The 12,386-nt window shown below is 38.2% G+C and overlaps 1 protein-coding gene across 5 annotated transcripts in view; it reads left to right on the forward strand.

The window, feature by feature from the left end:
• Positions 1–10,118, forward strand: part of NBEA (neurobeachin) — an 873,840-nt gene extending 863,722 nt beyond the window's left edge. For all 5 annotated transcript variants that reach the window (XM_079778900.1, XM_079778901.1, XM_079778902.1 and 2 more), the window contains 4 exons: positions 3,099–3,200; positions 5,187–5,383; positions 6,191–6,342; positions 8,261–10,118. In XM_079778900.1, the coding sequence (XP_079635026.1) occupies positions 3,099–3,200; positions 5,187–5,383; positions 6,191–6,342; positions 8,261–8,351 (542 nt within the window). In that variant the 3' untranslated portion in view covers positions 8,352–10,118. The remainder of the gene's footprint in view (positions 1–3,098; positions 3,201–5,186; positions 5,384–6,190; positions 6,343–8,260) is intronic.
• Positions 10,119–12,386: the final 2,268 nt, after the last annotated feature.

Genomic DNA, 12,386 nt, shown 5'->3' on the forward strand with positions numbered 1-12,386 from the left:
TTTAGAAATGAAAAGTGAGAGCCCTGGCCGGTGTGGCTCAGTTGGTTGGAATGTCATCCCATACACAAAAAGGTGGAGGGCTTGATTCCCAGTCGGGTGCATGCAGGAGGCAGCCAATCAATGTTTCTCCCTCCCTTTCTCCTCCCCTCCCTCCCTTCCTTCTTCTCTTCCTCTCTCCCTCCCTCTCCCTTCCTCTCTATAAAATCAATAAGAAATCTTTTTAAATTAAAAGAGATGAATAGGCAACATAAGATATTAATACGTGTGATGTTTTTAATGAAATAGTGGGGTATTACAAAACATTGATATTTGTTGAGTCTGATTATACTGCCTGTAAGTGTTTTATGTCCATCTTTCTGTTTACACTGCCTTCAAGGGAGTTTCACTTCAGTGAATCTATTTTTTTTCCATATATTTGTTGAATTTTATTTTGCTTGTTTCTGCCCAATATTTTAATCCCTACTGTTACACTGTCATATTGATGTATAAACATGCTTGTCCCGAATCATGTTGTTCACATATTTTATAGATCAGTTATCTATGTTGTTGTTTTATTTTATTTTTTTCTTTATTGATTAAGGTATTACATATGTGTCCTTATCCCCCCATTACCCCCCACCCTCCCACTCATGCCCTCATCCCCCCTGGTGTCTGTGTCCATTGGTTAGGCTTATATGCATGCATGCAAGTCCTTTGGTTGATCTCTCCCCCTTACCCCCACCCTCCCCTGCCTTCCCTCTGAGGTTTGATGGTCTGATCGATGCTTCTCTGTCTCTGGATCTGTTTTTGTTCATCAGTTTATGTTGTTCATTATATTCCACAAATTAGTGAGATCATATGGTATTTATCTTTCTCTGACTGGCATATTTCGCTTAGCATAATGCTCTCCAGTTCCATCCATGCTATTGCAAATGGTAAGAATTCCTTCTTTTTTACAGCAGCATAGTATTCCACTGTGTAGATGTACCACAGTTTTTTAATCCACTCATCTGCTCATGGGTACTTAGGCTGTTTCCAAATCTTAACTGTGGTACATTGTGTTGCTATGAACATAGGGGTGCAAATATCCTTTCTGATTGGTGTTTCTAGTTTCTTGGGATATATTCCTAGAAGTGGGATCACTGGGTCAAGTGGGAGTTTCATATTTAGTTTTTTGAGGAAACTCCATACTGTTCTCCACAGTGGCTGCACCGGTCTGCAATCCCACCAGCAGTGCACGAGGGTTCCTTTTTCTCTGCATCCTCACCAGCACTTGTTGTTTGTTGATTTGTTGATGATAGCCATTCTGACAGGTGTGAGATGGTACTCATTGTCGTTTTAATTTGCATCTCTCAGATGATTAGTGGATTTGAGCATGTTTTCATAGGTCTCTTGGCCTTCTGTATGTCCTCTTTTGAAAAGTGTCTATTTAGGTCCTTTGCCCATTTTTTGATTGGATTTTTTATCTTACTTTTGTTAAGTTGTATGAGTTCCCTGTAAATGTTGGAGATTAAACCCTTATTGGTGATAACATTGGCAAATATGTTCTCCCATGCAGTGGGCTTTCTTGTTGTTTTGTTGATGGTTTCTTTTGCTGTGCAGAAGCTTTTTTTTTTTTTTTATGTAGTCCCATTTGTTTATTTTCTCTTTAGTTCCCATTGCCCTAGGAGCTGTTCCAGTGAATCTTTTGGGTCCTCCTTTAGTGCCAACACTGGCTCTCTTTTCCCATCCACCAAAGGAACCATCACAGCCCTTCCCAGGCTGGCACCATACCCCATTCACCTTCCAGATTTCCTTTATGACTTTCTGTTTTCTTTTCCTCCACACTTTTGCACCCCAAGACTATAGAGATCCTTCACTTTCCTTCCAAACTGGCTCCTCTAGTTTTCCCAGTAAGACAGTGTTGGCCATGATGCCCTTTCAACTTTGACCCTTCTCACACTGTTTTCATGCAGTTTATTCACCAAATATTCTGATTCTCTCTTCAATTTTATGCGGATTTTTTTGGTCCCTACTATACTCTGTGCACATACACTTGTTCATCTTCATGCGTTTCACTATTGAGTGCCGGTGGTGAGAGCCAGCCTATGCAAGGCCAGGTTGTTTGATGTGTTCTCAACAGTTCCAGGTTATGCCTTATACCTCTATACTTCCCACTTCTAGCCCACTGGGAGAATGCCTGTCCCTTAGAAGGCATTCATTCAGTGTTCCTGAAAGTACCTTGCAGTGAGAATGCTTATGGCATATAGTTCAGCTGGACTCTTTAGCTGGCTTTGACTTTATGAAGTCAAGAGGGAAATTAAGATGACCATTTCTTCTTCCCTTTCCTTTCTCTTCAAAAATCATCCCTGGCCGGTGTGGCTCAGTGGGTTGGAACGTCATCCCATGAAACAAATGGTTGTAGGTTTGATTCTTGGTCAGGACACATACATAGGTATGGGAGGCAACTGGTCAATGTTTATTTCTCATTTTTCTCTCTCACATGACTGTTTCTCTCTCTCTCTCTCTCTCTCTCTCTCTCTCTCTCTCTCTCTCATCTCTCTCTCTTTCTCTCTCCCAGCACTCTCTCTTTCTCTCTCCCTTCCTCTCTCTCTCTCTAAAATCAATAAACATATCCACTGGAGAGGATTTAAAATAGTCAAAGCTCCTCAGCCTGTTTTGTGGGGACATTTTTAAAGGGGTAGGAGCATGCATTTTAAAATTAGATAGCTCTAGGTCCAGAACTTGCTTGCTGTATGAACTTGTACAAGTTATAAACATGGGTTTCTTGGCTATAAAAGAGGGATAATAACAGTGCCTAACTCATCTGAATATTGCTGTTATTAAATAAGATAAGGCATGTAAATGCCTTGGCAGTTTGGTATCTGTTTTATAACAATAACCAGGAAAAAGGAATAATTATCACCACTTTATAATGTAAGCACATTATATGTGTTACATTATCCAGTCATCTAAGCAGGAAACAGCCGAGAGGTTAAGTAACTGGCTCGTGGTAAAACACAGTTAGTAAATGCCATTAACAAACATTAATTGTTATTATTTTAAACATTTGATTTAATGGTGTACCTCTTCATTTCTGCCATCAGCATACAGTACTCTCTGTTGCTATTTCCTTGCAGGTGACTATCCTGCACCAAGGGCTGTTCTCACAGGCCACGACCATGAAGTTGTCTGTGTTTCTGTCTGTGCAGAGCTTGGACTTGTTATCAGTGGTGCTAAAGGTCAGAAGATATTTCTTTCATTTTGGGTCTTTTAAAACTGTACCATTTCCTTAAGTTAACCATGATTCATGATTTTTTTTTTCCTTTAGGAGGCTCTCTATAGACAAATGTAACCCTAGGATTTTTGCAGCTGTTTAGTTTTAGTATCAATAATTACCAGGACTGATATAAAAACTTTTATGTTATATAGTGTGGTCACCGGCATTCTAGCCAGAATGCTGGAAAATGAAACTGCAGCACTTCCTGTGTGACGCAGCCTTTAAAACTGACATATAAAAATCAAGGGGGATGAAGACAGGGGAAGATGTCTATGATGGGAGTCACCCTGGTGGGGCATCACCCTGCTCATCACACATAGCCTTGGACCACCACCTGTATTAGTCCTTTTCTTCCTAAGTAAAGGGGACTAGGTAGAGGATGATAGAAAAGAAAAAATGATCACTTAGGGCAACTATTTGAATTGGTGTGCCCTGGCAGGCACACTGTTGCATGCAGAATTTTGTAATTAGTTTATGTGTGCCGTGAGATGAAAAAGTTGAAAATTGCTAACTTAGGGTTTTTTTGTGTGTTTTGGTTTGTTTTGTAGCGGAAGTGTTGTTTTAGGAAAAGTCAGGAAACTTGGGGTCTAATTCATACCAGTTCTTTATGGGAGGCTCTGGGGCAGGAAGAAGCCTAATCCTAGAGAAACTGAAAGAAAACCAAAGAGGTTGGGTGAGGATGCCACAGAGTTAAAGAGAAAGAAGGCTGGAGAGGTGGGAAGGGCCAGAGGCACTAGGATTTGCGATTTATGTTATTTTATTGTAAGTACAGTGGGAGACTATTGAAGTTTTCTGTGAAGGTGATGAGATGACTAGGTTTGGTTTTTAGGAGCTTATTCTGGTTGCTTTATATCCATAGAAATAGAAGCTATGGAAGGTGTTTTCTTCATTTTTGTATCTAAGAGTTAATAACCCAGAGATATACACATAGAATATTTTCAATAAATGTCTTTTTAATTAAAAAGAAACACTAACAATATGTGTAATGTCATTCTACCTGGTAAAGTTAAAAAATAAAAGCCAGTAGGCATAGGGAACAAACATTAATTTTCTGTAGGTGACAGATGACTTTAGAAGTGATGCTATTTTTCTTTCTAATTTTCTGTATTTTCTATAATGCATCTCTGTTACTTTAGTAATCAGGAAAACACTTAGGTATGGCTTTATAATTTCGCTTATTTTATAATATTTGTACCTACTTAAATCAACTGATTGAAATGTAATTTACCTACAGTTTTTGTAGGTTTTTAGATGGGCAGGGAAGGCCATACCAAACTATGTTAACAAGTTATTTTTATGAGTTTGTAAATTTTTTATCTTATCAAACACAGTTTCTACAGGGGGAACACAATTGGAGCAAACAAGTCACTCCCCATACTACTTTCACACTCCTGCCTCACTATTCATTTATCCAAATGATGAAAAGCGTAACTGTAATATGAATTACTTAATTAATTATTTTTAATTTGCCTCTTACATTTTATGATTAGACTATAGAAAATGTAAAACTTAATACTGATAATAATGTATTTAGGTGATACAAATATTAGAATTTTGATACACTAAACAAAATTAGCAATTGTTTTGATGATTCTCCTAAACTTTAAAGAAAATATTTTTAAAAGCAAATTAAGAAAAAACTTTTGGGTCACATAGTTTTTTATTTTCACATAATCTATGAACTATATCCTTTTTATGGAGGAAAAGACCAAGTCTTTAACCGGATAAAAATTTTGGAAGATACGTGTGTGTTATTTAATAGTTCTCTGTTTTCGTTCCATTCAAACATAACATCGGCTCTTGGCTCTTGCCAGCATACTTCTTCTTTGTTGTCTACCTTCTTGTACACATCTGAGTGTATGCCAGGGATGGTTTGCGGATTTATGGTCGCTAACATGTGGCTTGTCATCACCAATGACTCTGGCCATTGGTGCCCTCCCTTCTGCAGAGGGCCCTTGCCTTGTCCACACAATCACCGGAGATTTGCTGAGAGCCCTTGAAGGACCAGAAAACTGCTTGTTCCCGCGCTTGATTTCCGTCTCCAGTGAAGGCCACTGCATCATATACTACGAACGAGGGCGATTCAGCAATTTCAGTATTAATGGGAAGCTTTTGGCTCAAATGGAAATCAATGATTCAACACGGGTAAATCTGCATGTTTAGTGCTAAGTAGAGACTAAAACCAATAGATTAAATATTGACTATTTTAAGTATTTATATTGGGATTCATAATAGAATTTCTCTGGTATCCAATAAATGTGTGCTGGTTTTAAAGACATATAAATTCATATAAGTTCTTTACATTCTACCAAGGGTGACTGGATTCTTTGAACAAACCCAAAGTTCATTTAATCCCAAGTAATTAACTCAGTGAATTAGGCTTTGCAGATAATAGCTGCTGTTTGATTAGAGGTTAGACTCTTAAAGAGATTTTTTTAAACTCCTTTTACACAGTTTTAAACAGCTGTGTCAGTGCTGTATCCCCTGAGTTTTTATAAAAGAATCTTACTTTTAGGACTGTAGACCAAAATTACATATACCAAATTATCCTTCACTCACAAATAAATTGTAATCCCTGGTTTATCATTATTAAAAACTGTATTGAAATATGCTCCTGCCATTTGTTCTAAAAGTCTTAATGTTGTTAATATTCGGGGCTTAACAAAACATCATGTTACTTCATTCTCAACTTCTTCCTGGATTAGATTGATAATATTCTCTTTGGGACTTATGTTATTTTGTAACATAAATTAGTTTTAATAAGATCCTTTGTTTATGTAATAACTTTGATGAATTCCACATTGGAAATTCCATGGATCAGACTTTAGAAAACTTGGACAAATGGCTAAAAGTTGATAATAATTAGAAGGGAACTGCATTGAGTATTTTTTAATAGTGACCATTGATTGGGAAACACTGGGAGAAATGTCTGTTTTTCTGCCTTTTCTGAAGGCAATTCTCCTGAGCAGTGATGGCCAGAACCTGGTGACTGGAGGGGACAATGGTGTGGTCGAAGTCTGGCAGGCCTGTGACTTCAAGCAGCTGTACATTTACCCCGGATGTGACGCTGGCATTAGAGCAATGGATTTATCCCATGACCAGAGGTGAGCCACAGGGGAAGTGTAATCACTTGAGAATGGTCATGGGAAGTTCTTTACATTCTACCAAGGGTGGAATATGCTGTAAGGTTCCAGCATCCAGATGGAAAAAAGACTAGTTCAGAACAGGGAAAGTTGAGGAGAGGAGTATGTGGTGTAACAGAGGATTCTGGCAAGAGGAAAACAGAAGACAAAAAGAAAACAAGGGGAACAGGGAGTCTGAAAATGAGCAGGCACAGCCAGACACTGCCCAAAACAGAATTATTCTATCAGCACCTGCTCTCATACCCTCCCCTGGGCTCAGCCAGGCCTCCCTGGCCTACATGATGTAAAGGAGACGGTTTCAGCAGAGCTGAGCTTCAGCTTCAGGCGTACTTCCCACTAACTCATTTCCAGAAAGACGCACAGTGTGGGCTACAGTTGGTGCCTGCTGTAAAAGATGCAAGGCACTCCCTCGTTCCTCAAAACAATCCCCACCCCATTTTCTTATTTACATTTTTCTCAATTATGTTATTTTACTGAATTTTATGTGTTTCCCTGAGACACTACAATCTTTTCTTAATTAATATGATTTTTCATTTTTCCTTAGTTTGCAACAGTATTTTGCTATTTCCTAAAATTCACCTTTGGGTTTATTATATAGTGAAAACACTATTTAGAATGTAAAGTCTTAAAATGTCTAAATTTTAAAAATAAATTAAAACTGTATAATTTTAATATGGTATGTAATTTCTCATGTTTTGCTATACACAGGGTGGGGCAAAAGTAGGTTTGTAGTTGTGAGTATGTGAAACAGAGATTATTTTTATATTGTTATTTAATTATTATATTGTTTTTCATATGAACAACTGTAAACCTACTTTTGCTCCACCCTCTAACAGAAAAAAAGGAAAGCTTATTAATCAAATTTTTCAACCATATGTATATTCTTTATAAGAATATTGGTTTTAAAATATTACACATATTAAGGCTTATGTAATAAATTTAACAACGCATCTTTATAATATAGTAAAATGGTATTGAAGTCATAAAAAGCAGTATAATTTAATTTAGTTTGGAGAAGGGATATTTCATCTGCAGCTCAGCCTGTTTTTAAAGAAAATTTAAGCAGATTATTCTTAGAATGTTCTAAAATGCTGAAGTCTGTATTAATGAATAAATAGGAATGGCTTACTGGGTAATTACTTATAGATGCAAAGATGTTTCTAAAGTATTTGAAATAATTTGTGTTCTTAAGTAGTTGAACTGTTCTCTCTGATATTCTTACTTATTCATCATCTATTCAGGTTGCAGACATTTGCTACCACCATCACAGATTAAGCAGGATATTACACATAACAAGATTACTGGCCCCAAAGAGCTCAAGCAACCATAATTGTATGTGAGAGAAGCAAGGACAGAATAATAGACCTGTTCCTTCGTGAAGGGTGGGGAAGGCATTAAAGGCTTTCTCTAGGTGAGGAGAGGTGGGTCAGTCAGAGAGCACATGCATAGTCACAGTAGAGTCAGGAATCACTGAAGAGGAGTAAGGAAAGATACTATCAAGTTTCTATGTCCTTATAAAACACAAAAATAATCTCATCCTTCACTTCAGTTATTTTTGTGTTTTATAATTGCCTATGTTGGACTTGTAGCACATGCACATAAGTTATGAATTGTTAGATAAACATATTTGAGGGTGCATCCTCCAAAGTGCTTATCTGACAAGATGTCTCATCAAGCATTAAGCTGTACTCGGTCTGGCCGTTCAGGCATGTGGGGTTGACTCAGCTTCCTTCAGGAGAACCACGAATACATTTTAATCCTCTCTCAGTGAACACCGGACTGAGAGGTGGTGAACTTTGAGATCATGAGCATGTCTAGTGTAAAATAGCAGCCACATCCGTGATTTGTGTCACTCTTAATGCTGTCTCTGCTTTCCCAGGACTCTGATCACTGGCATGGCTTCTGGTAGCATTGTAGCTTTCAATATAGATTTTAACCGGTGGCATTATGAGCACCAGAATAGATACTGAAGACAAATGAAGAACCAAAAGCCAAGTTAAAGCTGAGAGCACAAGTGCTGCATGGAAAGGCAATATCTCTGGTGGAAAACTCGTCTCCATCACCTCCGTATGTACATTCCATCATACCCAGCAATAGCTGTACATTGTAGTCAGCAGCCATTTTACTTTGTGTATTTCTTCATGACTAAATACAAGCTGCTACCAAGCAAGCTTATATCATGTAAATTATAAGAATTGGGAAATGTTACGGTGATTATTTCATATATTGTGGTTAATTGAGAAAAGGTAGTAGGACGCACAAGATACTTGACAATTCCGAGGAACCTTGTGTCCAGTTGTTACAAAGTTAAGCTCTGAACCTAACCTGCATCCCATTCCAGCCTCTCTTCAAGCTGAGAAAACAAAACAAAACAAAACAAAACAAAACAAAACATGTTTGATACTTTGTACATCAGATGCATCTTATTTAAAGGGATACTTTTGTAAAAGTAAAACCTTGTATAAAAAAACACACCAAAATGTTTCTTAATTTTATTGTGGAGTTACAACTTGCATGCTCTTTAACCCTGATGTCTTGATGGAAAAGGTGCATCCACACTATGAAACGTAAAGATCTGTCCAAGGACACAGCTCATATAAAATGGTTGTATTTGGGATCAATCGGTAACCTTTGACATTTTCGCTAAAATATGGTATGTACTTTTTAATCTAAATTCATCCCTTCTAAGTGAAATTTGCTCATAAAGCATTTGGATACTAAGCCATTATTTGCCATTTTTTGGTACTTTATACAAAGAAAATTCAGCCCCACCCATCATAATTTGATACAGCAGAAAGGGGGTTTAGGGATGAGGTCTGGGTTTTTATTGTATAAATAGAGTCATGATCATTAATTCAACAGTAATGACTTCCCAGCTTCTGGACATTTCTTCCAGAGTCATCTGCTGGCTTAGTCTCTGTACATTTATGGGAAGAGAATCTGATGCTTTTTGGTTGTTGTTGTTGTTGCTGTTTTGTTTTTCTATTTGGTTCTTGAATAGCTTAGTTTCTTTAATAACAAGTTGGACTTAATCATAACAATAACTAAAGTTATTATTTTAGGTTTCTGTGAAATTCTCACCTAAAGTCTCATTCTTAGTCTAAGGCACTTCATCTTTTATGATATAAAATTATGGCTATCAAATTATTTTCCATACATTGTAATGATCAAGTTATACACCCAGGGGTATATACACTTTATGTTTCTACTTTGTATATTTGGTGACTGTATTGTCATAGATGTACATATTGTGTCAGTAGGGCTATGAGGCATGTTACAGGAATGTAATTTTCTCAGAATTTACACTTACTTGCAGTCATTTATTTAAAAAGATAAAACAGGATAATGGGTTCTTTCTATTGGCACTTTGCACCAGAAACATGTCATTATTTATTTATGTGATTACTTATTTGTTATTCACCTATACTAGTAAGTTTTAGCACTTAATTCCTTCTTCACTGTTGTTTATATTTATGAAATCCTGAAATTCTGGGGAATCAACGTAATGATTAAGTTATTCATCACCAGGCTGTAAGCAATATCTTGAGTTTGTAGCTTAGAATCGGGAGGACACAGAACATCTGGAAGACAAGTTCATTTCATCTTGAGATCATGGTGGAATATTTTGGATATATAAATTCCTTAAGCTATTGTAACCATGTTTTTTTGCAAAGATGTAAAATACGCCAGATGTGTGTGAGTTGGATATCAACAAATGAAAAATAAAATATGCAAAGAATTTACTGATTGCTTTACATTTCTTTGGACACTTCACTTACATGCATTCATTATGTCGTCATACAAGTTTAAGAAACGAACATCACCTTGTATAAAAGCCTACAGCATCTAAAACATGAAATCGTGTCCTAATGAGTTTCTGTCATTTGGTAAAACATGAGCCGCTCTGCTTGGCCATCTGGCAGGGATTTGCGGCAACAGTGGTTGGAGGGAACTGCCCTTGTTGTTTCTTCTATATAATATAATCCAATCCATTTTTTTCTAAGGGAACTAAATGCAGGTGATGGTGTAGGGTATGATTTCTCATTACATGAATATTATCAGATAATGCTATAATAATTTGAACCACAATGTCTAGAATTTCTCATCCACCAGGCATGGCACAGGCGGGGACTGACAGACGTGGAGGAGCAGGGTGGACAGCAGGAGCCATGCTGGGGAACTTCCATAATTCAAATCGGTGTGGGCAATGGGGGCAGCAACCAAAGAGGCCCAGGGAGTGACCAAACTGCAAGTGAACTGTCACCTGCATTCCCAGGACAAAAGGGACAGAACCAACAGAAGCCCGAAAGAGGCTTGCTGCGATCACTCTCCGTCCTAGCCTCACACCAGAAGTCTGTCAGTCATCGTAAGCCCACTGGCTCCCTAAATGCAGCCCTTTTGCAGGCCAGCTGGCTGCTACCTAAAGGTCTCTTTAAATTAGTACACACCCCTTCCAGAACCATCATCTGGGTTGTCACCAAAATCTTGACCAGTATCTGAGTCTCACATCCCACCTCTCCCTAACATAGTCCATCCTGCCGCCCGAGGGTCAGACTGCACTGCCAACCTGTCATTCCTCTGCTGAGTGCCCTGCAGTGGCTCCCCATGTTAGGAAGACCTGCTGGGTGAAAAATGGCTTGGGGGCTTATTTTTAAGAGCAGAATCTATGCCCCCAGGTGATTCTGGGGTGAATCATCCTTGGGCATATTTTCATTAGCATTAATGTAAGGAATGAGGTCCAAACTCAGCTGAGCACAGAAGTGAGGAGGGAAACATACTTGGCTGCCGTCCTGATAATCTCACCTCAGGCAAACTCACCTATGTATGAGTCCCTGAAAATGGCCCTGCCGTGGTCCCTAGTGTCCTCCCGGCCCAAAGAGCTCCTCTTTGCCTGTACTATTATCTAGTTGAACTCCTCGAGATAAATTGACCTAAACCAATTTGCTCAGGCGCAATCTTTTTGGCAGGTAAAGGGAGTCCCCACACCCCAAATTCTCACTATGTGATGATGAAATCAGTTCTCAAGACCAATTTCTGCCACATGTGACTATCTTTTCTTCAAACACATTTTAGCAAGTAAGCATAAGACCTCTCTCCCGTGAGCTTGAGAGGTCCAGTACCTTTTGAGGTGATCTGCCGAGCATCTTCCCTAGAAGGTACACTGGAAGAAGACACACCAATATTGGACAAGCAGGATCCTATTATTCTTGTAATGCCACCAGCAATGAGAATCTTCCAAAGCTTCATTTCGGTATCAAACCTTGGGCACAATGCTAAAAGCGCAGTTAAATCTTGGTTCTCGAAAGCCTCCCATCGAGAACAATATGGTTCTCGACCAAGTTGTTCATGGGAAAAAAATGTCTAGGTTGTAGAACAAAACTTTGGTTTTCAACCTGACAACCCTTTCATGCCACTTCAGCATGACAAAAAGCATCTCTCAGGCAACAAAGGAGAGAATGCTTTTGTTGCTGGCAAAATCGAGGATTAACGGTAGCACAATTTTAAAACGTAAAGAGGCCATCAAGAATGCTGATGTTGCTAAGGGTGTGAAAGTGTTCACAAAACAATGATCACAGGCAATTGAAGAGGTAGAAAAACTGTTGTTGATTTGGATAAAGGAAAAGCAGTTAGCCAGTGACAGCATTCTAGGGCATGAAAAAGCAAAGATGCTGCATGCTGACCTTCTGTTTTACCTCCTGGAAGGAGTGCTCAAAGTGATTTGTTCAAGGCTAGGGGAGGGTGTCCAATAAATTGTTAAAAATAAGTGTTTATTTCAATATTAAACCAAACATTAGACATGCACTGTATATAAGAAAGGTAGAAAGAAAGGAAGAAAGAAAGAAAGAAAGAAAGAAAGAAAGAAGAAAGAAAGAAAGAAAGAAAGAAAGAAAGAAAGAAAGAAAGAAAGAAAAAGAAAGAAAGAGAAAGAAAGGTTAAAACAGGGAATCATTTGTGGGTCTGGAATGGAGTAATTCAATTTACATTATTTTTAATGAGAAAAAATG

This window comes from Cnephaeus nilssonii (genome assembly GCF_951640355.1).
Source record: "Cnephaeus nilssonii genome assembly, chromosome: 8".
NCBI classification, from domain to species: Eukaryota; Metazoa; Chordata; class Mammalia; order Chiroptera; family Vespertilionidae; genus Cnephaeus; species Cnephaeus nilssonii.